Genomic DNA, 27,869 nt, shown 5'->3' with positions numbered 1-27,869 from the left:
TGCAATATGGCGTCAAGGGAAACTTCATTTTCGAGGACTGAAATCCAGCAAGAAATAAAAAAGCATGGAGATGTTTTAAGACAATTGAAACTTAAAGAGCCGACAGATGAAGTTAAAAACAAGGTAACTTTGTAGTTAACTTTTAGTCTGCGTGCAGTTTTATGGCCAAAAAGTGGACTTACCGGGTAGTTTAAACGTTTAATTACACGTGGATGGTGGTTCAAATTTCTCTTTAGTTGTTCAAACCAGTTTAATTTTGTTTTCGTTTGTCGTCGGTATGTTAGCTGATTTGATACAAAGTAAAATAGTAGAAAAACTGGAAGAATTTGAGCTACAACATATCAGCCGACGTAATTTATTGAAGTATTTCATCATCCATCCCGGGCGGGAGGAGGTGGGGAAGACGAGTTCTGGGACCGAGAAACGATGTTCTCACAACTTGCAAAACGGTCACCTTGTGTGGTGGTCATCAGATAATTGCAGTGTTTTTCCCAATGTAAACATTTTAGAAGCGAGAAGCGAACCTGCAGAGGAAATAAGTCAATAATTGGAAGAAAAAAACCTCTTTGCTTTTCTCGCATTCTGTTTGTCAATTGCTACTGAAATTGCAAGGGAAACCAAAATGCAAGTGGTGTTCATTACAACCAGCAACAATGCGTACTGAGCTATCAATCAAGTTTATAGGTTTCTGATTACATCGTTTTGGCCGGGCAAGCAGGGTTGTCGCAAAATTCACCTCCTGAGAAAGACGAGATCTCCGGCTGGATTTGGCTGTCAATTGCCAGATAGACAAGTCTTGAGTTTTTGCAGAAAAAATACACCTAGCTGTTTAAAAACAAAAAAAGGTGAAAATAAATACCTAACTACATCTAAGCCGCAGAATTATTGAAGGTGAAATAAAGTATTGCTTTAAATTCACTGGTCGTAACTGGTCTATCATGTCTCTCTCCATTTTGGATTGCCATTTTGTAAACTCAAAGCTTGGTAGCTCTGTAGACAGGATGTTGTAAACAACTGGACACAAATTATCGTTACTGGATTCCTTACCTTCTTTGGCCAAGTAGGTATCTGAAATTCTCTCCACACCAGAACCCACACCACTGTTCAGAAAGAGTAGGGGACGTAGACCCCAGTGGTGTGGCCAACCTTCACACGTCACCTTAGTCACATCATGGGTTGGGTGGGTACAGTAAGCTCATAAATGGACTGAGAATAGCTGCCAGTGATGCCTTTGTATGCTTACTGTTAACATGTTAATCATGTTAATGTATATACTGTATAGAGGACACGTCTGTTGTCCTCTCAGCCATGTCTCCTTCTTCCTTCTTCAAAATATTTCAAAGCTCATGACATTCTTGTTTCTAGCCTGCAATGCAGGCATACCGGTATTTTTTGGGCAAGTGAATGTTGCTTGTTTAGGTCTGTAATGCCATGGGCACCATCTTTATTCTTTCACTGAGGAAGATTGGAAAGAGTGTAAAGAAATTGCAACCCTTGGGGTAGGCATTGGGGTGAAAGAAGAAGGTGAGGAAGAGGGAAACGAGAAATACTTTGCTCCATCCCTTTTACAGTCTCCTTGGTTGGCCTAGGCTCCTATCCCTGGGATATAAGGCAAATGACATGTGGATTACCCGTTTTTGTGAAAGAGTCCATTATAAGGAAAATGCAACTTGTCTAGCATAAAATTGTAAGTGATTAAAGTTTAAAATTAAGATAAGTTTATATTTGGTTTTTGTTTCTAGACATTATGATGTCTTCTAAGTATTTGTTGAGGAATATTTTAAGCATTCCTAAATATTTGCGGGCTGCTTCTCTTCGCTGTTCACACTGTCTGGAATGCCAGGTCAGTGGCAGCTTGTTGTTTTATGTACATTCAAATAAAGTGTCACCGAACGTCTGAAACAATACAACCATATGCAGTATAAAAAAGTTATGTTATGAAACAACGAGAAGGGTTATGCACCATCCAAACTTTCTGAAGTGGGTTGAAAATATTGAGAACTGCCTAGCATGTTCAAGATAGGGCTTTACGTGTCTGAAAATGTTGTGGTTTAAATTTTTTGGTTTGAGGACTCTTGCTCTCAGGCAACTAGAAAATCTTACTTTTTGATACAAATCACATGCTAGGGGCCCCAGATTTTACTGCTTCAGAGCACTGGGTGCCCTTCATTTTTCCTTACAGCACAGCCTTGGGGTGGAGGTTTGTGCCATTTCTGGGAGACTCCCGGATAATATGGAAGATCAGACATATATGTTACAGATCAAAATTAAATTCAGGTTGAAATATTTTAACCTAGATTGATTCTCAATTTCCTTGGTCTCCGAGCCCTAATTATTCATGAATTAGGGCTAGGAAACAAAGGAAATTGAGAATCAACTTGCAGGTTAAAAAATGTTAACCTGAATATAATTTTAGGTGTGATGCTATATGTCAACCTGAGTCTGATCACTATAATCACTGTTTATTCCCTATCTCAGATGTTTGGTTACTGTAAGGGAGCAAATATCTGCCTCATCCCTTTTGAATAGTCCTCAACAAAACTAACTAGTATCACTCACAGTCATGGTAATATTATATATATAGTGGTAGTGGTGCTTGTAATTTTGAATCAATAGTACCAAGCCTACATGTAAAATTATAATTTATAGCTTTAGATTCACACTCTATACAAAGACCACCATGCTATTTTCAGATGATTAATAATCAATTAATGGTAAAGGACAAAACTTTATAGCTTGATATCTGCATTTGTTTCATCTTTTCATACATGGTAATTTTTGGTTAAGTAATATCACTTCACCCTTATGAAGAATGAAGACTCCAATGAAATGTCAGGATTTTTAAACCATAAGTTTTTAAAGACATAATTTTTTAACTGGGGTTACCTTTTATTCTGTATTATCTTTATTTCAAGACTGTTTGTAACAACTTCAGTAGGGGTGGTTTCCTGAATTATTTGGTACATATGTATTAATTGGGAACTCTAATTAGAAAACATTGTTAATAGATCATGAAGAAAATTAAACAGGTATAAAATTGCAGTTGAGTGAAAGTTTGTTAAGAACTATAAATAGAAAAATTTTTAAAGCTATTAGATATCCCTTGAAGACCTTATATCCTGATACATACTTTTTTTCTTTTCTTGAACTAAAGGCTTTACAGTTATATCTTACTTATTTTTTTACAGATAAAAGAAGAAAGAGAAAGATTAGTGGAACTTAAAAATCAGCTTGGAGATGACCCAGGAACTCAGAAGTTTGTTCTCAAGACACCAAAGGTAAAAATGCTGATGATAAAATTGTTAATGGCAAATGTTATTATTCAGTCCCAGAAGTGTTACTCAAAACACTTTTTCCTGCTGCTTGAGCCATTTACTAGCTCTACATGTATCTGTAGCCCCCCATTTAAAAAGCAAAACTTCCCAAAACATTTACCATTGCCCTGACTTTCCCTTCCTGGTGCAAGAATACAGTTCTTAGTAAGGCTTTCATAGAATGCAAAATTTGAAGCTGACTTTTATTTTTTGCTTTCTTTCTTTCCCTTTTCTCCCTGTTTCTGTTTTTGTTTTTCATTTCAGCTGTAATTTTATTTAAGTACTGACTTTATTTCTGGAAGTGCTAAAGATTCTGAAAATATTTGAAGGGAATACATTTACAGTTGAGCATACCTGGTGGAACAACCATTTCATCTAAACTTTCTGGTCAAAGTTAAGGTACATTACTGTGGTGTGTACATGACGTGTGTCTTTGGCCTTCCATATTTGATCAGGGTACCAATTCTTGCAGAATTATTTCAGCATTGGCAGAATCTGTTTAAATGTAAAAAGTACAAGATTTTGCATGCTCTTAGAGGTAGTTAATGTAACAAGTACAGTAGCCTGCAGTGCTTGTTATATGTTCGTATTGTTGTAGCTGCCATTTTTGATTTTATGACAGAGGAAGATTGGGAAGAGTAGAAATAGTAACCCTTAGGGTAGGTGCTAGGGAGAAGGAAGGAATGGGGGAGGGGGGTAAAAAATACACCTGCACGATATCGTCATTCTTTTGGGAAACTCCTACACACTGGCAAAGGGAGCTCCTGATTGGTGTGGCTCAAGAGAAGTAGATTGATGCCTGTCAATCAAATGGAAGTTTATATTGTTTGTTTTGGTTTTGTTGGCGTGCAACTGCAGGAAAGAATTGTTCTGAATTCCGAAATAGTGGGGAAAAAATTAGAATATTAACTCTGCTCTTGAAAAAAGCCTTTTAGAATTGGAGCAGCTGGGAATGTCGTGTGTATTATGCACTGAGCAGGTCAAAGTGTTTTCTACACTGGCATCAGGACAAGATTTGGTTGCAGTGCTAAAAAGGGGTCGGTAGGTTGGTGTGTCCTTTACCTCTTGCCTAAATGCTGGTTGTTCCAATAAGTTTTTTCTGTGGGGGTAGATTATGCTCTGGAGGGTTGAGGGTGACTTCACTGCCGGCAAATTGACACCGACAGATTTTGATTTTCTCCATGCTGGACTGGCTTTGTCCAGCATGTCAAGAGTATGTTTGCCACTCTTAACTGGGGTACTTGCCGTGGATGTAATTGCAGCTTTAGTGAAATGGTAAAATTGGCCCAAGTTGTGAATTTTCCAGCCACATGGGTTACAGACCCAATCAGAACACTGCATGGAATCTTGAACTAATGGCAGTCCAAGGGAGTGTTTTTCATTTCACAGTGTTTTCAGGCAGGCATTTTATCTTCTCTCTCCCTGCCCCCTCCCCCGCTCCCTTTGACTCACCCCATTTGCTCCTCTCTTTTGGAGTATCAACATGGCACTTTTGTGAGCCAAAACATTCATACACTGGAAGAAAATGCCTGTGCTGCGAGCTATAAGTACAGTTGTATTTGGTTATTATCCCAAACATTTATACTAACATAGCACAAGAGTCCTTATTTTTTGGACTTCATTGTAAATAACGTTTGGAAGAGTGGTCATGAAAGTTATACTGCAGGGTTTTATGGTAATTATTTACCCATGATAAACTCTGTATCAGACCTTCAGACAACGACCCTTTAATATACACACATATTAATAATATTGTTTTTATGTTGAATATATATGTGTAACATGTTGTGGGTTAAATCTATTCTCAGGTTAAACTAGTATTCAAGCTACAGTAGTTTGATTCAAAATTCTCTTTGTTTGATCTGAGGCTCAGTTACAGTGTATGACTTTGTGTAGGAGACAAAGGAAATTCCAATCATTTGACCTGAGAAGGGATTTTACCTACAACATTGCATTACATGTACCTTTATGAACACAGGTACATGTGTACAGCTGTACAGGCTTTATGGTGTGTGTAGAATATTTTTGTTAGTAGTTTCATCAACTTGTTTCTATGCTGGATGAGTATAATCATAAAGGATCAGAGTATTAAACAAAGAACACTACCGACAGCTGTCACTAAGGGCTTTAAAAATAAAGTATTAGTCACTTGAAATTTTTGCTACAAGTAAAACCCACCACTGCCAAGAATACCTTTTAAAAAAAGACCCATGATAGCTTCTGGCCAGCTGCTCTCTCCTCACTTGGAAACTCCAAACTCAAGACTTGTGAATCACATCTTTGAAACTTTTATTTTGTTCAAGTTTTGAGATGCGAGAATTGAGTCTTGAGTTGAGACTGTCAAGTTTCTTTTGGGCAGTACTGCATATTTAGTTAACTGTCATTTTCAATGTTTTGTGTAGGGAACACGAGACTATGAGCCAAAACAAATGGCTGTCAGAGAGAGAGCATTCAAAGCCATCATCAGCTGTTTTGAAAGACATGGTGCTGAACAAATCGACACTCCAGTGTTTGAGATGAAGGTGCAGTAGTCAAATGTACAATTTATGAAATCACTTTGTGAGCTTCATTTACATTAAGTAGTCAAAGTTACTGCTAATATTTGCTTTCTATTGATCATTTTTTGACAGGAAACATTAAACTAATCAAAATATCATGACTCCCCTAAGTGTTAAGTTATTGTATATGTGACCCTATTTGGGAAAAGCGGGCTTAATGAAAATTGTGTTGAACTGTTTTTTATCGCAATGCATTTGGAAACATTGCAATACGTTGGCGAACATTCTTAATGCATTTGAAAACGTTGGCAATGTTCTCCAACGGAACTAAGAAACGTTCAGTATCATTTCAAAAACATTTGGAAAACATTTTCGAACATTGAAAATGAATTAAATGGAACATCATTAATTTGTTGCAACGGGAAACATTCACAAAACATTCTAACATTGTCAACGAGTGAGTTACAAAAACTCCAAACTGTAAGGCGTCTCCTCTCTCCATCATTCGACAATTTAGAGCCACAGTCATAAATAAAGTGATAAAACGTTTAAAACTTCACAACGTGAGAAATGTTTGATCCGAGGAATCAATAATTTGTTCCATTTTCAGTTTGCAAGTCTGTGTTAATAAAGAGGGCAAAAGAGAGGGGAATTAAATTTGAAAGCACGCATTATCGAAAGCGTTATAGGTCTGAATTTATTTATGCTTTTCTTTCAGTGTTACGGCGGTGTGCGTGTTTGTGACCGCCTTGTTTGATAGCTCCCTATAAAATTAACAGATATCAGATGCTTAATATGGGTCGCTGATTTTAAATATTAAAATATACCAAATTTCTACCGGGGAGTTGTACTATTTACTGACTTTTCCTTCTTCCCGTGTTTCCAGTGTTTTTATGCCCGGGGATTCGACAAATTCAACCAGTTCAGTCTTGTAAGGCCCCACCAAACGCTAAACATTGTATCCTTTAAAAGCGAAAACCTGAAACGTGACATTCTTCACAAACTGATTCATGGCTTTTATCTGTACCAGTCAGCTGTCATGAAGATGGCAAAATTTATTATCACGAATATTTTCTGATCAAAGCTTGTTGTGTGACACTACCGTCATCACGGCCCAGGGGTTCATAAGGGTCAATCGAAACTAGTATGCAGAATATTCGCGGGAGGCAAGGAAAACAGAAATAGCACTTCGGATCCTTTACTACGACAAAGTTTGCAGATCACATTACTAAGCAGCTAATTCCGCAAAATACCTCTAGAGTACGTTAAAGAGATTACAAACAATAATTTATTTATTACTCCTAGTATTTAATAATTTGTATGATAAATTACAAGTTCCTTAGTTTGTTCTTTCTTTTCCTGTTCTTTCTCGGGAATATGTACTAGTCCCAAAACGCTACTCTTTAATCCGAAAGTCAAGTTGTAGACATTCATATACATACATATCTCTATTGCTGTCTAAGAAGTTTGAGCGCATACACTGTAGCTTATCTCGCTCCTCCCTATTGTATTGTATAGGATCCCCATGTTTCGTGCTTGGGACAATTTTACCTTCAAAGTTAGGGTGCAGGTGCAACCATGTCTTCTGTCCCAAGCCGACAAAACTCCCTACAAATATCATTTTCTTTCTTCACCCAAGCCTGAAGGAATGATTTTGGGAGGTATCTGGTTTGGAGGTCTTATTTCAAGGTTTTTGAGAATTTGGAATTCAATTTCTGCTGAATCTACGAGGGTTCGACAGAAAACCACGCCGGGGTGATCTTTTGAAAAACGAAAATGATGAAAAGTGCTTATACCTGGAATTTTCTTAAAACAGGGTTCAAGAAATGTCACCCAGTCATAGACTGGAACCAAAAGAGTGCCATCATGAAGACCGCACAATTTTGAGACAGACACTGTCGACTTGTCTACAGCAATCATCAGGTCAAAAAGGGAAGAAACATAGTGTCTCCTAAACGACTGTTTGATTAATCCAAAACACCAGTCTGGACTAAATTTTGTATGCCCTGCAATTAAAAACGAATACAATATTGATTTGTGCATTCCACAAAGAATTCGCCAGGAGTATTACCAGATAAAAAAATCGTTTTTGTTCTGTGCCCCACAATTATCCGGGTTAATTTGTACATCGGTTTCCCCGGCCCCGTGAGAAATGAAGAAGTCATGCACATAACTAATGGTTGCATTGGCACCTTTGCCAGTAGAAACTGCCTCGTCAATGAGGTAATTGATCTGTCTAGGTATTCCCTCACAACATACCCCAAACAGGCCGCATTTCTGAGGAGTTTTAAAGTAAACTGGACCAGGTTCCTGAGGATTGGAGGGAATATGCACTTGCTGTGTATAGTCGTAGGAGTAGTGCACAGTTCCTTCTAATGAACAGCTGGGCCTTGGTGACAAGAGGTCGATCCTGCCATTTTGTAACAAATCTCTGCATGCCGCGATGTTCTTTTTCATAAACTCCTGTTCTAATTTTGCTTCCTGTAGGTGTGTCTCTTGATTATGAAGACAGTTCAGTTTTTCTTGTTCACTCACGTTGACGTTTGCAGCTATCTCCCCGTTGTTTAGTTGGCAAATACTGCAAAGATCCGAGGCGGGCTTCATCATCACAATATATGGCGTTAAAGAGTTCCAGAGGTCGACAAATTTGGTGTAACTAACTGCACTTAAATTCTTGTCTTCTGAGGCCTTTTTGTACCGTCTCCATAAAGATGCTTTGCTTTCTGATGAAGGAAGCAGTTGCACTTTGAAATCCTTAAATTTCAGATACCTTCCTGGAAGAAAAACTGCCCGTTCAGCTGCCAAGTTTTTAATAAATGTAACGGTCCGGTCTAAAACTTCATTATTAATTTAGCGTGTTCTTAGGCAATCATGAGGTGTTCGCGTGTGTCCTTGGAACTATTCCATCCCTCTTAAAGTGAGCTTTTAAGTTTTCCAATAGTGACTTTCCTATGCCGTAGACAAACAAGAATGTTTTCTTACATACTTGAACATCGCGAAAGAAGTAATTCATCCGAATGCATTTCTTTTCTTTAGACCGACTAAAATGACTTTGCACCAAGGACAATCAGATCAAGTTCTGTGGGAGATAGTTCAATGCACTGCATTCGGTGATCAAACACTTCATCAAAATTATTGTAAATTACAGTACAAAAGGTTACAATTTAATGTACAGATGGCCATTATACACTTAATGTCAGTTCCCGAGGGAAACAGTTAGTTTTGTTTTCCCGAGTCAAGGGAAAACAAAACTGACTGGTTTCCTGAGGGACGTGACATTAAGTGTTTTGTTATATTTCTAGACTTTCACTTCAACAGCAACAAAAGAATAACCGGAGCAAACCAAAACAGGCGACTCGGTACTTATAACAACACAAATTTAATTCTTGAAACCACTGAATGAATGATTTACAGTGGACTTTCCTTATATTATTTGCCTCTTTTTCCTCAACTAGCTTCTGTTTCTCTTCTCGTTGCTTTTTAGGTTGAGGCGTCGTGTTTGTGTTCAAGTTGTTGTGTTCATTCACGAAATAGAAAACTGGCAGTGTTTTTCCCTCCTTCTGTCACAGCACTTTCCACCATGCTTTGATCACGTCTTGTAATGTAGCCCGGGCGGGGTACATAATTTGCTTAATGTATCACAATCGGGATACAATTGATTTTAGTCAAGGCCACGTGACCAAGAATCAACCAATGGCAGTCCCTGTTTAGTTGAGTGAAAGTCTAGGAATATAACAAAACGTGTTAGGAAACTGTAAATTGTTTTAGCAAACCAGGGCGTCAAGAAAGAAATAAGCTATATAGCTATGGAGTAACAGGTTGTGGTTGGTAGTTGGGCCAGTTCCCTGGCATGTGCATGTTTCATGTGGGTCCACTTTTTAAACCCAAGGGCCCCACCCCTCTCTCATAAAGTTCATGTGTGCATGTATTCAGTTTCATTCTGTCCAAGATTTTGTTTCTCTGGGAGCTCTTGATGATGTGATTATGGTCTTGCACACATTTTTGCCAGATATTTGTGGGAAGTTCTTAAGCAAATTCCTACATCAATTTGTAAATGTCTGGTTCACTGCAAGACCACATAGTAACCCTGGTTTAGCTGGGGGACAAACTCCTTCGCCAAGCCAGATGCAGTTATGTGGGTTGGTTTCTAGTGTTGTTACAGTACACGTGTTTAAATGATTCCTTATGCACAAGGAATTCTGAAAAGGGGAGTGGGGCATTGTTGGATTCACTCAGTGTGCTGGTGTGGTGACAGTGGCCATCATTGGGTGCAGTCATTCGAGATCACAGACATAACTCTTCTGTGTCTTGTGATGTCATCCCAGAACTTAGATGTTTTACACCCTGCTAGGGTACTACAATTGTTGCTTAAATAGTATTATTAAAAAAAGATTAACATAACAAAATGCCAGCCCCGGAATTTCAGCCATATGTAGCAGTTCATTTTGGTCTAACTCTGTTTTGTGTCCCTTTATCTTTCTTTTCCTTTGTAGGAAACATTAACAGGAAAATATGGTGAAGATTCCAAATTAATTTATGATCTGGCTGATCAAGGAGGAGAATTCTTATCCCTGAGATACGACTTAACAGTATCCTTCTAAATAAGACCTGAATTTTGTGTAAGGAATTTTCATTGCAGTAAGCCAATTTCACTGTGCTTAAACCCAAGATGGATGAGAAATTGATTACTTTTAAGCACTCAGCTTTATTTTTGAAATTTTGTGTGTTTATATTCAGACCTTCCTGGTACAGTTTCTCTTTGTGCAGTAACAGTTTTCCATGCTTAAAATACCTGTAAATTGTGAATTAGTCAATTTTGACAACTTACCATACTTTAATCAGGGTGGTTATAATTGTCATGACTGTTATTTTCTTACTGGGTTGTTTTTTTGTACTTGTACATTGTACATATCTATTGTGTTGTACCTGTTGACTTTCTTTGACAGTCTCTCTCAAGGTGCCATTTGCGAGATATGTCGCCATGAATAAAATTAAGAGTATTAAAAGGTATCACATTGCCAAGGTTTATCGAAGAGACAACCCAGCCATGACAAGAGGAAGATACAGGGAATTTTATCAGTGTGTAAGTTCAAATCACACTCCAGAACTTTGTGACACCCTTGCACCCTGTACTTGACTAGGTAGTGCTAGTTTTGGACGTGCCCAAGAAATCCTACCTCTAGAAAAACAGTGAGATTTAACTTAAGATTATTAAAAAGAACCACATGTTCAGTGAAACCAAGCTTTATGACCATGTGCCATTACCATGAACTACATCCATTGGACCAAATACCAAAACAAAACTGATAATTTTTTCTGAAAACCTCGTTTATATGCCTGAATAGATCTTCATGGCCCTTTGGCGGTCATAATAAGAGGGTTTCAGTTTCTTTTTTTCTTATGCTTTGTGGTTTCACTAGTAACACTAGCACAAGACCAAGGATGCACACAAGGATCAAAATCCTTGTTTGTTTCACTCTAAAAGAAGACCATGATGCAAGCAAAAGCACAAGTACATGTACACAGATCAGCATTTTCCATTCTTGAGCTTGTTCTGTTTCACTTGTATTCATGCTTGTTTTAATAATTCACTCTAAAATGCTTGGATTATACTAGGATTACTGTAAATAACATTAAATGCCTGTACCTACCTGATAGGTTCATTATTTTGGATCCTATAGACCGGGATTGATGCTTAGTGTAAAATAATCTTGCCTGTATGTCTTAAGTCAGTGACATTTGGCATCCTAAAATCTTACTCATGGCCTTTGTTAGCTTACCGGTAGTATAGATTATTTTGAGCTCACATTTAAGGGGCAAGGTTCTTTGCTACAGTGTCGGTGAAAATCTAGTTGAGGTGCATTATTGTACAGTGAAATATTATAAAGAGTGACCCAAAGTTACCAACCTTATAGTAGTACATGGAAAAAAAAAAACGTTAAAAAGGAAAGTGCCTTTGTAGGTAGACACGTATGAAAAAATTGACTTTTAGTTGAAAACATCAGGGCAATGTGTTTAAATTTTTAAGTGTCTTTAATAGACAAAAGTTGTTTTTTAAATGTTTGACCATGGTTTGGTCAAACTTTGGGGGATGACTTTGTGTCTTTCTGTTATTGTCCATGAGTGCATCAGTGAATATAAACAGGCACTGTACCCATCTGTATCTTCAAAATACTGCTTACTTCATTGTTGATTTGGTTTTTCATTTTTCATCTCCAGGACATTGACATCGCTGGAGAGTATGATGCTATGATTCCTGATGCAGAGTGTGTAAAAATTGTGTCTGAAATACTTACAGATTTAAGCCTTGGAGATTTTGCAATAAAGGTGAGAATTTTATGTTATGATGGTGATTTCTTCCTAAAGCACTTAAAAGAATTACCAAAGAGGAAGTGTGAAGTTCAGCTCTTTTTTTCCCCTAAATATTAGAAATGCAGAATTTAATGTGCAGAAGTTCAAATACTACAGCTGTACTTATTTTTCCAAATGATGTCACAAGAGTTCAAAAAGGAAGCACACATTATGAGGAAGGTTAAAAGTGAATGTACTTATTTGTGCTTATTTTGTTCAGTCTTACATGTAAAACATATTTCATTTGTTGGAACCCGATTTTGATAATTCAACACTTAAGAAGCATGAAGGGAACAGAGCAGAAATGCGTGCCACAATAATATTATTAATTCTGGGATCGTTACCAGAGATGCCAACCTCTGCAAATTGAAAATCTGGAGACTCTCTCTTTTGCCCTACCCCCTACTCTCTACCACCAAATGTCAACGGACCCCCCCCCCCCCTTGATAAATCGACACAGCCCCCCATGGGAATGGCTTAGGACATTATATGAAGTCTTACATGAAGTAGATACTTTCCAAATTTGCAATCAGCATTTTAATAACAAAGAAATCTTTGTTAGTGACTAATTACGTCCAACAGTGCCCCTGAAACTGTACTACAAATAAAAATAATTTGAATATTGAGAAACAAATGGGCTTAATTTCAAACTAAAGCACAGAAATGCTCAAGAGGTTATTTTTTCCTGGAAGATTTGATGACCTGTACAGGAGAGCAGGGGATCAGTGCCATATCCAGGAGTCTCCCAGATAATCCATGAGAGTTGGCATATAAGTGTTACTGAGGAAGTGCCAGTCAGCTATTTGCCATTTTTTTGTCCCTAGTAACAGTGCCAGAAGTCTTTGTGAAAGTTAACTTGGTGTACTGTCCTTCTTGTTTTTTAACACTTGAGTCTGCAATGTTAATTTGATTGTAAAAAAAATAAAAATATGAAGTTATGAAGTTATGAACTGGCTAGTGGATAATTTTGACCTTGATCGGTTTTGCACTTGAGACCACGATGATGTGGTTATGTGTAACAAGTCTATGGATGCCTCATTTGGACAGCTGTCAATAAATTGTGAATGGTTTATGGCAAAATATAGTATAGACCCTCATTTTAACATGGCTGCTTTATATGTTTGAGAAATTGCAACATTTCACATTGATTTACATGGCAGCATGGATTTATGGATAGTCCTTTATTTAGCTACAGAGGTTCACATCTTTTATTACACAACTAAAACATTTTATATTTACTGGTTTACTGGGCTTCAAGTGCATGCAAGCTCTGCTGTTATCACTGAATATTTTGACCTTGTTAGTCTGCAATGTACATGACTGAATATAAACGCACGTCTAATGTCAGTGTTATGGCTTACTTTAAGGTTAATCACAGACAGTTGTTGGATGGCATGTTTGCCGTGTGTGGAGTGCCTGAGGAGAAATTTAGGTCCATTTGTTCTGCTGTGGATAAACTCGATAAGGTGAGTTTAGCCTTATTGAATAAGAGTGTATTAAAAGTTATGAACATTAAATTTTTACAACTTATTTAATTTAATGATTTCCTGTCATGGAAAAAATCAGCAGAAACAACTTTGGAAAAAGTACATAAATGTACTGGTAAAGCAAGTCCATGCATGTACCGATAATTCAAGTGTTGAAGTTACTGATGCTCTGTAACTCACACTTAATTCGTTCACAAAACTTCCATTTCTTTTTATATACACCACTGATCCCTGCCATAACATTAATATATACTTACAGAAAAGTGAGTTTTTATTTAAGTTTCTTCAGACCTTTTGTAACTTTTTACAAGCACCCTTTTTTGTACCTTCAATGTCATTATAGCTTCCTTGGGAAGAAGTCAAGGCCGAAATGGTGGGAGAGAAAGGCTTGGAACCTAATGTAGCAGATAGGATAGGGGATTATGTAAAGCTTAAGGGTGGAATGGAACTTGTGGAAAGTCTTCTGCAGGATCCTGTTCTTAGCAAGAACGAAAGTGCCAAGGCTGGTTTGGAGGACATGAGACTGCTGCTCACATACATTGAATTGTTTGAAATCAAGGATAAGGTTGGAACAGTACTATGTACATGTAGACTGTTGTGATAACAAATTCTTTACCATAAATTGGTGGCTCAGCAGTTGAGTCGTTAGAAACACCCATTTGGTAGAAGTCTTTCAGTAGCAGTGCACACAAACTTTCATTTTTCATCCACAATTTTTTTTACAATAATTTCATATTATTTTCATCTACATTTTTCATCTTTCAATTTTTTTGCAATGTTCATCTTATTGTACATACAGTGATACCTACCTCAACAGGTAGACCGTGATTTTGGCACCAGACGTTAACGACTTAGGTCATGTGGGTTTGTTTGTCAAACCGAAAAGGTGAACTCACGTGTTCACATGCTTTCCTCATTGCTGGCTTCTTTGTTCACACATAGGTTATATATAGCGCTAGAGGGCAGCAACGGAAAGAAATTTTATTGATTAACTTTCCGCAAATTTCTCCTTTTTGGTTGACAGATAACACCATTATTTGACCAGGCCTATCTCCGCCTATATTTGGCCCACCAAACGTTCAGGAATGTGACCAAGGGAGTTCACCTTTTTGGTTTGACAAACAAAAGCTACATGACCTAAGTTGTTAACGTGTCTGGGCAAAGCCAAAATCAACTGTCGGGTATCTCCAAATTCTTGGTCTACCTGTTTTCATTGGTAGTATAAGTGCATCATTTTATCATAGTATTTTAGCTCTCCTTCAGAATGACTCGCGAGTATCACCTCCCCCACCCCCGCCTGTTTGTGAATTAGTGCTGTGAGTTACTAGTTTTTTGACAGTACAAATTATGACTGTAAAAGAATAGTAAGAATGGTCATTAGGTTAAATCTTGTGTGTTGTTGGTGTTGTGTTTCATGTTGGTTTAAAAGGAGCATCTAAATTATTGTGTTTTAGGTATCATTTGACCTAAGTTTAGCAAGAGGATTGGATTATTACACTGGGGTGATATATGAAGCAGTATTAACAGGAGAGCAACCTGACCTTGGCAAGAATGAAAAAGGTAAATGGAACATGCTGAACACATTGTACTGTTTTTGTCAGATTCTACCTTCCTAGACCTTTTACAGCTGTATACCACGGACATTAGGGAGTTTAAGATACGGAGACTACGGACTACGAAATACGGCTGGACTAGCGTTGTCCTTTGTTCGTAGCACTGGGTTGAGTCGTGCAAATATAGAACGTTAAGATTGCACTCAACAGACAGTAGACTACGAGAGAAGAGGCGGAGTGGGAAACAACACGCTAAGATTTTCTTGTTTTCATCACAGTTCACAAAAATGCAAGTCACTTTTGCATGTGATCTTATCTTTAGAACAATGAACAAATTCTTCCATACTTGAAGGAAGCAATTACACGTAATTACTTCGGGTGAAATTGGTGAACAAAGTTTTGGTTACAGAGGTTTAATTTTTTTCGCCCATGAATACTTATGTCAAATATTAAAGAAATAGACAGAAATAGTAATAGCTCATTTATTAGATTTAGAAGGTGGATTTCTCCGACTACTGATTTGATGTAGTTTGAAGTATTGAAATGCCAAGTTTCGATTGGGAGTAGATATAAATGCAAATTTTGCATTTAAGTATGTCTACAGATAGACGACAAACTTTCGCAATTAATTATCTCAGTGAAAAGTAAAATTAGTAAAAAAATACTATGCATTTATATATACTGATACAAATCTCGCAGTTACTATTTGTCATTAACTGCGAAATTTCTCTCTGTTTATAGCAACAAACACAAATCTCGCAGCTAACCATTTTTCATCAACTGCGAAATTGTCTCTGTTTATATGAAGGAACAGAAATCTCTCTCGCAGTTAATCATTTCCGTTAACTGCAAAATTTCTCTCTGTTAATATTAAGAAACACAAATCTCGCAGTTAACCAATTGTCTATATAACTGCGAAATTTCTCTCTGTCTATGGTACAATGATAGTAAGAAACACAAATCTCGCAGTTAACCATTTTTCAGGTAACTGCGAATTTATTCTCGGTTTATTTAAAGGAATACAAATCTCGCACTTGACCATTTTCTTGACATTTTCCGTTAACTGTAAAATTTCTCTCTGTCAATACGTAGAAACACAAATCTCGCAGTTAACCACTTTTCGTTAACTGCGGAATTTCTCTCGATTTATAATAAGGAATGCTAATCTCGCACTTAACCATTTTTGTTAACTGCGAAATATCTCTCTGTTTACGTGAAGAAACACAAATCTCGTAGTTAACCATTTTTCATTAACTGCGAAATGTCTCTGTTTATATGAACACAGGTAGCCCAAGCTCAAAATATGAGCATCGGCATTGTTGCCTAACATTCAAAATATAAGAATTTGTATGGGAAAAAAACCTATCGTTTCTGTAACCCACGAAAATGAAAGAATTTCAATAAAAAATAGCTTACCTTACTTAAAATGTGTGTTACGTCTCTCCTGTGTGGTCCACGGGCCGATTTATGGCCGTTTTATGGGTTTTTAAAACCTTTATATAGAGAGAAAACCGTTTACATAAGGGACCGGTCATTATTTATCGCCTGGGGGGGAGAGGGGGGGGGGGGGGTCGGAGGATTTTGGGCTAAACACGATGAAATTTAGCCGATCCCCCCTTTAAGGTGACTCGACCCAGTTTTTTTGGGGGGGTACCATTCTACTTTGAAGCTCTCTGGTATCCCCCCCTATTCTAGTCTGTCATTATACAGCATTCTTGTTCAGCACGCGTGCAAAGACCGCGCTTGGCTGACTTCCGAATGCTCACCGAGATATAATAATTTTGGTACAGTGAGACAGGACATCGCGAGATACATAGAGGTTTAAGTCACAATTTTTAATCAATTCTCGTGCTTCTTGTGCCTTTGCAAAAAAATCAAGAAGTGCTACACACTAAATCTACTTACTATTAAAAAAATATCATTTTTTCATAGGTTTAATGCAAGCCAATAATTAAACCAAGTCGTGACGAGAATATCTCGGTGAGCATTCGGAAGTCAGCCAAGCGTGGTCATTGCACGCGTGCTGAACAAGAATGCTGTATAATGACAGACTAGAAACAATAGACAACTCCCAAAGCACAAACTCAGCCAAAACGCTAAAAATCTTCAATGTTTACTCAAGTTTGGGCTTATAGAAGATAATGTCACAGTTTTTCAATGACCATGAAATTCAGAGTCCGGGTAGTTAGTTAATCAATTGTGGCACTGAAAAAATTTGAGGGAAAAAAAACTACGAATTTTTAAGAAAATGCTTTTTTCGTGAGAAGGACTCTTAAACGCTGACAAACGTCAACAAATAGCGAAAACTATAATTTCTATATGTTTGCTTTGCTCGAAATCGCGCGCATTTACAAGGCCCTAAAGCGTTTTGCTGACTTGCAAGGACCCATCTGTTATAACGATGCCCAAAATAAAGAGATGAATCTCATAGTTTATTAGATATAATCCGTGTAAAGTTTGCTTATCATTTTCGCATAAATTATGACCTAAATTTGGAAACCGCTGAATTTCTCGAATTGGGTCTTTGCGATTTTGGTGAAACTCTGTTCAGCGCAAGGCACTAATGCGCACTATGTGTAGCCGAGAGATTTTCACGAAAAAATGCCGGCAACAGCAGATTTTCGACTCAGACCTCAAAGGGGCGTGGCATTAGAACCACGTGACATTTACTCCGATCGCCAAAAATTTTATGTTATATTGTAGATTGATCTATATGTTATCCATTCTATGTGTTAGACTTACGATAAACGTAAAGGTGGGGATACCAGAGAGCTTCAAAGTAGGATGGTACCCCCCCAAAAAAACTGGGTCGAGTCACCTTAAATGTTATTTTATTGAAGTGATCCCCCCTCATAACTATATATAACTTTCGTGATCCCCCCCCCCCATGTCTTTGTACCCATATTCACCTTTCGACGTGTATATTTAGTGTTTTAAACGTTCATATACAGGTAGTATTTCTAACTATGATGTACTTACAGCATAATAAAGCCGTTATCGCGCAGTCTTTTTTTAAAAGTGTCTCTTGATCCGTGTCTTTTTCTAGTCTGGATCCAGACATCTGAATTCAGTTGACATACAAGCAATCTTGCTTAAAACTGCAAAGTGCTTGAAACTGCAATCAGTGCTTGAAACTGCAAAGTTACTTTTTTTAGAGTGCCAAATAGCAGTCCGCCAAGTCCCTATCAGCAGGTCATATTTAGCGACAATTTTCAGAGGACCACACTCTAAAGTCATTTGCAGGCGATGAGTTGGCCTATTTAGAAGAAGCACATAGGCGAATCACTACACTGCACGAGGAACTTCAGTCCGCATCCAACAAGTTGACAACAGCGCATATTAACCTGTCAAAGAAGTTTCCTTTGTGCGCGAGAAAATCAACAATGTCAAGAAGAAAGAAGGAAAATAAGAGGAAGGTCCGAAAAACCAAGGACAAGCGACTCAAGCAGAGGGCACGTCATCTCTTAGGAAACTTGACCTCAATCGAGGTCGCGGGGCAAATTTTCGGTTCAATCGAAGAGAATGATAGAGTTACTCCTGTAGATAGCATCAATGCTGACTTTGCTAAGAAACTAACAAGGCGTTTGCATATAGACCCTTTGCTATGGCTACTAGAAAAGGGTATTTTTAGCACGACCCTAGCAAAAAATCTAGAGCAAGTAGCGGCCATTTTAAGGTCACAAAGTCCAGGGTCAACCTGCCGAAGGGGACTAAATGTAGCTGTTGAATGGGATGACGAGGCTCAAGAGGCAAATGAAGTTGTTGAATGGGATGATGAGGCTCAAGATGAGGCAGATGAAGCAGTTGAATCGAATTTAGTATAGAGCTGACACAGGACGCCCATTCCTGGAGAGGCGATAAATGGTTTATGTTTAAACAAACACGCTTTTTACAATGTTTCAGTTATCAGAAGTTTATATAGTTCACAATTTAGAATTCACCTGTCATGTTTAAAGATGAATATTAGCTAAGTCATGAGCACGTTATAAAAGGAAAAATATAAAAGCGTTAAAACAAAGCTTTCTCGATATAAATTGAAATGCACACATTCGCCAGTGTAACAGACTTCCGTTTTTTAAATAAAGTTGTGTTAGAACAAATTGAGATTGCAAATGCTATCATCTCCCAGCAGAATGGGCACATTTATGTTGTATGCTTTCAAACTGGCATTGTTCAAGCAGATTTGAGTGGTCGCCCCTCTGAATCCTTCCAAAATTTTCAGTGATCCCCCCCTTTTGGGCTCTCAGTTACGACTGATCCCCCTCTGTTCTCCTAAAAATCAAGTGATCCCCCCCAAAATCCTCCGACCCCCCCCCCCCCCCAGGTGATAAATAATGACCGGTCCCTAAATATATTTATAGAATTTTCTTTTTTCTCTTGTACCCGCCTCTAATAACCTTCGCTATTAAAAATTGCGGGCAGAAGCTTTGTAAGCTATATTTAATTTAAAATAAACTTGTTAAGGAAAAACTGGTCAAGTGCGAGATTTGAGTCTTTTGCTATGAACAGAGAGAAATTTCGCAGTTAACGAAAAATAGTTAAGTGCTAGATTTGTGTTTCTTACTATTAACAGAGAGAAATTTCGCAGTTAAGGAAAAATGTAGTGCGAGATTTGTGTTCTTTCATGTAAACAGAGAGAAATTTCGCAGTTAAGGAAAAATAGTTGAGTGCGAGATTTGAGTCTCTTTACTATAAACTGACAGAAATTTCGCAGTTAAGGAAAAATAGTTGATTGCGAGATAAGTGTTTTTTACTATGAACGGAGAGAAATTTCGCAGTTAACGAAAAATAGTTAAGTGCTAGATTTGTGTTTCTTACTATTAACATAGAGAAATTTCGCAGTTAAGGAAAAATTATTTAGTGCGAGGTTTGTGTTCTTTCATGTAAACAGAGAGAAATTTCGCAGTTAAGGAAAAATAGTTGAGTGCGAGATTTGAGTCTCTTTACTATAAACTGACAGAAATTTCGCAGTTAAGGAAAAATGGTTAACTGCGAGATTTGAGTCTCTTTACTATAAACTGACAGAAATTTCGCAGTTAAGGAAAAATTGTTTAGTGCGAGATTTGTGTTCTTTCATGTAAACAGACAGAAATTTCGCAGTTAACGAAAAATAGTTAAGTGCGAGATTTGTGTTGTTTCATGTTAACAGAGAAATTTCGCAGTTAAGGAAAAATGGTTAACTGTGGGATTTGAGTCTTTTACTATAAACAGACAGAAATTTCGCAGTTAACGAAAAATAGTTAAGTGCGAGATTTGTGTTTCTTACTATTAACAGAGAGAAATTTCGCAGTTAAGGAAAAATTATTTAGTGCGAGATTTGTGTTCTTTCATGTAAACAGAGAGAAATTTCGCAGTTAAGGAAAAATGGTTAACTGCGAGATTTGAGTCTCTTTACTATAAACTGACAGAAATTTCGCAGTTAAGGAAAAATTATTTAGTGCGAGATTTGTGTTCTTTCATGTAAACAGAGAGAAATTTCGCAGTTAAGGAAAAATGGTTAACTGCGAGATTTGAGTCTCTTTACTATAAACTGACAGAAATTTCGCAGTTAAGGAAAAATTGTTTAGTGCGAGATTTGTGTTCTTTCATGTAAACAGACAGAAATTTCGCAGTTAACGAAAAATAGTTAAGTGCGAGATTTGTGTTGTTTCATGTTAACAGAGAAATTTCGCAGTTAAGGAAAAATGGTTAACTGCGGGATTTGAGTCTTTTACTATAAACAGACAGAAATTTCGCAGTTAACGAAAAACAGTTAAGTGCGAGATTTGTGTTTCTTACTATTAACAGAGAGAAATTTCGCAGTTAAGGAAAATTTGTTTAGTGCGAGATTTGTGTTCTTTCATGTAAACAGAGAGAAATTTCGCAGTTAAGGAAAAATGGTTAACTGCGAGATTTGAGTCTTTTACTATAAACAGACAGAAATTTCGCAGTTAAGGAAAAATTGTTTAGTGCGAGATTTGTGTTCTTTCATGTTAACAGAGAAACTTCGCAGTTTAGGAAAAATGGTTATTTGCGAGATTTGAATCTTTTACTATAAACAGACAGAAATTTCGCAGTTAACGAAAAATAGTTAAGTGCGAGATTTGTATCAGTGTAGTGAATATGTATTTAGAGTAAAACCTCGCGATTAACTAATTGGAAAAATTTGCTTCGTATATACGAGTGAGTAAAAAACTCGCAATTAATTAATTACGAAGTTTCACTCTGTATATATACAGAGTCGTTTATTTGCGAATTTTTGTTTGTGTCTGTAGAGATACTTAAATGCAAAATTTGCATTTATCAAATCACCGGTTTCGATTGTCTCGAAGATGTTTACATCATTTTCATTCAGCAAATGCGATACAAAAACTCGCATAAACAAAGGTTACACAAGTAGAAAGACACACTAATCAGTTCGAACAAACATTGAAACTTTTCAAGTGCGAAGAGAAAGTAAATTACCTGCATGATTTCTCTTCTCCTCGGCCGTCAATCTGAAGCTTATTTAAATATGAGCTTAGCTAGATAAAAATGTAGTCACAACAGTGGATTAAAAGCGTAAATCTGAGCAGAAATTAGACACAACTTACATATTTCGCTTCCCTCTCACTTAAAGCAGGTGAATTGAAAACTTTTTTACGAAAAGACTGGATTCTTGAATTACCGAGACGGCAAAATACGAGCAAAATGTTCTCCGTAGTCCCGACTACGCGAAACAGCTCAACAACTCACCGTAGCCGCAGGGCTACACGGGAAAAATGAACAGTCACGTGGTTTTGATCATGCGCAGTAGCATGTTTATCCGTAGCCGTAGTCCGTAGTCGCCGTATCTTAAACTCCCTAGTATCCCCCCTCCTGACAACAAAGGCAATGTTACAAACCTTGATTATTCACCATGGTTAAATCATTCTTAAACTTTTACTTATGAGTTAATGATTTGGCTCCAGTGGCCATGTATAAAAAGGTCAAAAGTATAAATGTACGGCGTGGGATTTTACAATGTGCTTGTTGGCCGCATTAAGGTGCCAGCATTTATAGGGCGTTTGTACAAGATTGGTTACTTTTTTTTGTTGTTCCTTGATTTTCAAAGGGAAACCAAGACAACAATAATAGCTTTGACCAAAGGAAATTTACCAAAGATGAAAAAACAGTGATTAAAATATATTCATTTTAGGAAAATGATGGCTAAATGACCTAACATACCGAAAAAATAATAGTCAACGCAACTTGAATGTTAAACAAAGCAATCAAAGAATTTTTTATGAATAGGCGATTTTTATCCCTCAGTTACTTGTTTTGTTTTGATCAGGTGAGCCTGTAGGAGTAGGATCAGTGGCAGGTGGTGGTCGCTATGACAACCTTGTTGGAATGTTTGACTCCAAAGGGAGAAAGGTAGACTTTCAACAGACTTTGTACATTTACGAGGTTGATTTCCCATAATATTACACTGTAATTAAATATGTTGTTTTCTTTTCTGAGGTTCCTTGTGTTGGTGTAAGCATAGGAATCGAAAGAATATTCTCCATTCTAGAAGCTAGAGCACAGGTACATTGTGAATTAATTTCGCCAGTTGTTTGGTAATGTGCTAATTTCTAGGAAGCACATTAAATTTTTGTGTAAATTATGTTTTGCAGGCAAATGGAGGCAAAGTGCGAACAACTAAGACGCAAGTCTTGGTGGCTTCAGGGCAGAAAAATTTCTTAGAAGAACGCCTGAAGCTTGCAAGCCAGCTTTGGAAGGCAGGCATTAAGGTACTAAATTATTGCTGATATTTTAGGAGGTCTTTCTCCTTATATGGAGTCATTCTTTTGCACCTACAGCCTGAGAAAACAGCCGATATTTTACGGTGCCACTACTGGTTTTACGTCGAAATGACGTCTGAGGAACAAGCGCAGAAATTCCATACTGATGACGTGTGACTACCCACATCTGGATAGTGCTTCTGATTCTCGTGCAGCGAAGGAAATTTGGGTTCTAATACGTCGTTAGTATGGAATGTCTCCGCTCGTTTCTCAGACGTCATTTCCCGTCAAAACCAGTGGAGGCGGTGCTACTTTCTTAGGCTATTGCAACTATTGAATGAATGAAACCAAAAAAAGAAGTTTGATAAAATAAAAAATCAGCAATAAAGGGACGTTCAGTGCTCTAAATTAACTTTTGGGTCTGGTCTTCCGCAGGACCAGTAGGATTAAAATTTACTGGTCCATCTGCAAAACTACTGATCACTCTTAAAATTTTCAAATTTTTTCGTTCCTATGTGAGAATTCTCTACAAAACTCGCAGAACATTTTGTTCTCCTTTCCGTCAAACCTCAGCCATTTGTATTTATCCTTCCATGCCTCCTGGAACTTGGGTGTTTTTTTGGCCGCAGCAGGTGTTTTCATCTGATGATTGCTTTCTTCCAAAGAAAGAGTAGACTGAGCCTTACAGCTGTTGCCGTTTCGACATACTTTGAGTCACCATTGAAAGGATTATTATTCAGCAAGAGAATGCCTAGCACTTTTTACCTGTTCGTTTTTGAAACGTTTGCCTTTGGCAATTCTTCGTTGTTACAATGCTTTTAGCACGTTTTAGTACGATACAAAGAAAAAAACATGTATTTCTCAGAGAGTGATAGCTTTACTCGTCCAGAAGACTAGTGGGGAAGCAAACTTCTCGTTTTCGAGATTTATACTCGTTTTGGACGAGTGGACGACCGTTAAGTTCGAGCACTGCTGAGTCAGTGACGTTACCAAAACGAGGGATAGGAAAGGGAACATGAAACAGGGAGCAAACCCTTTCCTAAACCCTAGCTACTATCAACAACCTCATTTCCCATTCTCTTTTTTGTTTCCATTTTTCATTTTCACGTTCCCCGTTTGAAGAAAGTTCAGCAAAGAATAGTTCAAAATGGAGAAGATTGAAATTGGCAAGGGTAAAGTTTTCAAGATCAGGAAATCACGACTTAGTTCCATTGATGTTTTTGCTTGAATAAAGTAAACATGGTGGTTTTTGCCAACTAAAGTTCTTGTGAGGTTATGGACAACACGGTATCTGAGCCCTTGTTCAGGATTTCCATCGCATTGTATTCCCGTGCAAACATCTATGTCGCAAACAAAGCCATTTGAGGCATCTGCGCATTCCCACACTTTGATGCCTCTTTTCACGGGTTTGAGCGGCATATACTGTTTCACTGAAAGTCTTCCTTTAAAAGGAATCATTGGCTCGTCAATGGCAGCATTTTTAGTTGGCGCGTACTCGCTTTTTATAGCATTTACAACCGAGTCGAGAAGAGGACGCACTTTGAATAATTTGTCGTGGTCCGCATGACCACGTGGTAACTTTTTTCTCTTATCATTCAAATGCAAGTACGAATAAATATCTGGCAGTTGTTTGATGCCAAAGAAAATGTTCAAGGCAAAGTACGCGCAGATTTCTTCAGCGTCTGTTTCGTACCACGAACGATCAGGATTGCTTTCCATGGTTTGGCGGGCATACCGATTTGTTTCTTCGGCAATTTGATGGAAATTTCTCTTCCCTGAACGGAAGTAATAAAGTACGGAAAATCTGCTAACGTCGCGTACAATACCAGTATTTGCCACCAATGGATTTACTACTACAGGATCAGGAATTGAGTTCCACTGTTCATTCGCTTCTTCACCACTTTCTGATCTGGTTACACTAAAATCTGATAAGTCATCCGTATTTACAGATAAAGCTGTTATGTCGGACTCCGATTCTACATTACTTCTTTGTGATTCACGTTCTACATCAAAGCCCAGAAACTCTTCTTCCTCGCTATCTGACTCGCCATTACGACGTCAACATGTTGAAATTTCAACCATCGAGTTCTTAGAAAATTTGTGTGAACACCATCCCTGATAGTATTAAGGGCAAACCAAGCCTTTACTGTTTTTCTATTGGTTATAACACAACAGAACTTCTAAAACAAAAGAAATAAATGTTTGATTGCTTAGAATCATTCTCGAGTCGAGTATACGAAAGAGTGCCATACGGCACTCTCGGGAATTTGAAGGGTGGTACAGAAGAGTGCCATATGGCACGCTTGGTCGGGAAAGGGTCCTGACGTTATTGCATTTGCTGTGATTTATTCATTATATTTTTAGGCTAACTTAGTTTTGTAATATTTTTTTAAAAAAACTTCCGGTTTTTCTTTCCCTAGGCTGAGTTACTTTACCGGAAAAATCCAAAGATGCTGACGCAATTCCAGTTCTGTGAAGATAACTTAGTTCCTTTCTGTGTGGTGATTGGAGACAATGAACTTAAAGAGGGTGTCGTAAAGCTCCGAGATATGACCACAAGGAAAGAGGTCAGAACGTTATTCAGTCGCCATTTCTATGGTTTAGAAGCCGGATAGCACCGGCCCATGTTTAGAAAGTTGTCCTCCCCTGTCTCACCGTCTGCGTTTGTTTTCTAGCAATTCTTCTGTAGTTTCATTTTGTTTGATTTTAAATTTAAGTCCGTTAAATCGAAATTTCGTTGCCTTACTGCGCCGGAATTTTCCACGAAAATATGTTTTTGCCTAACCGCCCCAAAACTGAACGTCTTAATTAACTGTTCGAGATAATTTAGTCATACCACTTGGACAATAGAACTATTTACTAATAAGGAAGGCCTGGGTAATTAACAGTGGACAAAGTGGGCTGTGGTCTTGCGTTCATTGTGATCCTAAAGGTCTTCCGCAAACAAAAAAGCTGTTAGTCTCGTTAACCCGGAAAGCACTCAAGGAAAGCTAGAACTGGCTGAAAATGAGACAGGCTTTTCTCGTTTTTTTTTGTTTTGTTTTTTTTTTTGGCAAACAAATGACTGCCGTGTATACCGTACAGGAATAAACTGGTTTAACTGGACAGTCCTGAAGAATAATGAGATTTTCTCATAACGACTGGACTGGTCTGGCCAATGGCAAATGTACTAAGGGTTAAACTTCTGTGAATTTGCAAACTAACCCCTCCCTCTCCCCCACTAACCATAGAATTATACCTTCGCTAGGAAGGAAGTAGCGAGGCAGAACGCACTCACAAATTTGTTGTGACCAAGGTGCGATTCTTTTGAAAAGTAGTGCGACTCTCTCGTTCTTTATTTCGTTTATCCATTCGTTCGCTCAGTATCCTTTCAACCTTTGTTTTTTTTCAGGATCTAATAGAGCGAGACAAAATCTGTGGTGAAATCAAGAAACGTTGTGAGGAACTTGAAACAAAGTAGATTTATTTAACCCAGGCAGACCACTTCATGATGTAATTACGAATTTCCGAATTTAAAATGTAAGAAACCGTCATTTTTTCGTGCCCTTGTTTGTTTAATTTTAGGAGCGCTTACTATTTATATGTGGTGTTCAGTAATAAGTTGTTTCATATAATATATCATGAACTCCTTGGATAAAGCGTGGTTCAAGCTTAAGCTGCGAGGCTGTTGATAAAACCATTAAATGAAATTTTTCTCAAGGTTTTTTAGTATGTGTAATCAAATGGTGACGAGTGAAATTAGGGAAAGGCTCGGGAAATTATTAGGATTTGGACAAAACGCGCGTGAAATTATTCCCTAATTTCACGAGTATACCATTTGTTTACCTATTAATATCATGGGTGACCAATTACGTTAGCAATCTTGGATTTTTGACATGTTTATCCTGGATCGTATCGATCGAGAACTCCACTCTCTCAAATCTTTAGACCTTAAATTTGGCTTATAAAGTTCAGAATTTTTCAGACTTTTTCGGCAAAATACCTGTTAGAATCCTTCTTGGTGTTCTCTTGTGTGTTCAGGTTTTCTAAAGCGTCTTTTTGTGCCCTGACATCTTCATTCACGGCATTTTAAAACTTCGTCGCCATCTTGACACTGAGACGTACGGAAGGGTTGCCATGGCAATTTTGTAATTTCACATGTGAAATTACAAATTAACGCTGAAATTTCGCGCCAATATTAAGGAGTAATTCGTCACCTATGATATTATTACTATTATTCCACGAGCGTGCGTTGAATAATGGATAATGAATTGGCAACGAGACGAGTTCGAGATGGTTATAATCATCACATATCCAATAAGCGCTCCAAAGGGGCCTCATGAGTGAAAAAGTTTAAACTCATACATCGAGATTCTTCGATTTGACGCTGCACAACAACCAAAAAAACGCCATTCATGATGGCAAATATAATTTATAGTCTGATTAAAATTGTATCGTCGAAGTTATAGTCATATTTGAAGGTTTGGTGCAGTTACCGGCCTGCCAAGAAAAACAACTCCGTTGGTCTCCATGTACAACGCTTGTCCAAAGATTGCCATGTTGTTAACAGACCCGATCGTGAAGAAATAAAAACATGTGACTAAGTTCGTGTACTATTTCAACTTTGTGGCTTCCTATATTTTCCCCGGGGTTGTATTTTATAGCAGTGCGCTTACTTAATCTTAATGCCCGGAACGATTTTTTTTTCGCTCGTTGTGTCCTCCGCGAGAAAAACTTACAAACTTACTCGATAAAGGGTTCATTCATCCTTATCTGGTCACATCATCATGGTTATAACCTGATAACCTTGCTCCGTTGAGCCTATCAAAATGCAGTAAATCCAGTTCAAGCTAAAGCCGTGTGATAATCTTTACTAGGCTGTACCAGGTGTATCTAACTTTTGAGTCAGTGAATGAATACCATACTAAAACTCTCCTGATTCTTGTTTTCTGTGGTCGCAGGT

At 37.7% G+C, this 27,869-nt stretch overlaps 1 protein-coding gene and 1 pseudogene across 2 annotated transcripts; one reads left to right on the top strand and one right to left on the bottom strand.

Moving 5' to 3' along the window:
* Positions 1 to 26,418, top strand: LOC140947353 (histidine--tRNA ligase-like). Of its 2 annotated transcripts, XM_073396424.1 has the most exons (15): positions 1 to 123; positions 1,743 to 1,843; positions 3,189 to 3,278; positions 5,717 to 5,836; positions 10,306 to 10,401; positions 10,770 to 10,895; positions 12,032 to 12,139; positions 13,531 to 13,629; positions 13,994 to 14,215; positions 15,105 to 15,210; positions 22,495 to 22,577; positions 22,665 to 22,730; positions 22,820 to 22,936; positions 25,348 to 25,494; positions 26,319 to 26,418. In XM_073396424.1, exons 2-15 carry the CDS (start codon positions 1,748 to 1,750, stop codon positions 26,385 to 26,387), a joined length of 1,545 nt encoding a protein of 514 aa, XP_073252525.1. In that variant the 5' UTR covers positions 1 to 123; positions 1,743 to 1,747; the 3' UTR covers positions 26,388 to 26,418. The 2 variants fall into 2 exon arrangements, with proteins under 2 accessions (XP_073252525.1, XP_073252523.1); XM_073396422.1 differs by lacking the exon at positions 1,743 to 1,843 and having other exon boundaries at positions 6 to 123.
* LOC140947972 (uncharacterized) lies at positions 7,372 to 8,416 on the bottom strand (annotated as a pseudogene).
* Positions 26,419 to 27,869: the final 1,451 nt, after the last annotated feature.

Source organism: Porites lutea, chromosome 9 (genome assembly GCF_958299795.1).
Source record: "Porites lutea chromosome 9, jaPorLute2.1, whole genome shotgun sequence".
NCBI lineage: Eukaryota > Metazoa > Cnidaria > Anthozoa > Scleractinia > Poritidae > Porites > Porites lutea.
The sequence above is the reverse complement of the archived record's forward strand: the minus strand, read 5'-3'. Positions and strand labels throughout refer to the sequence as shown.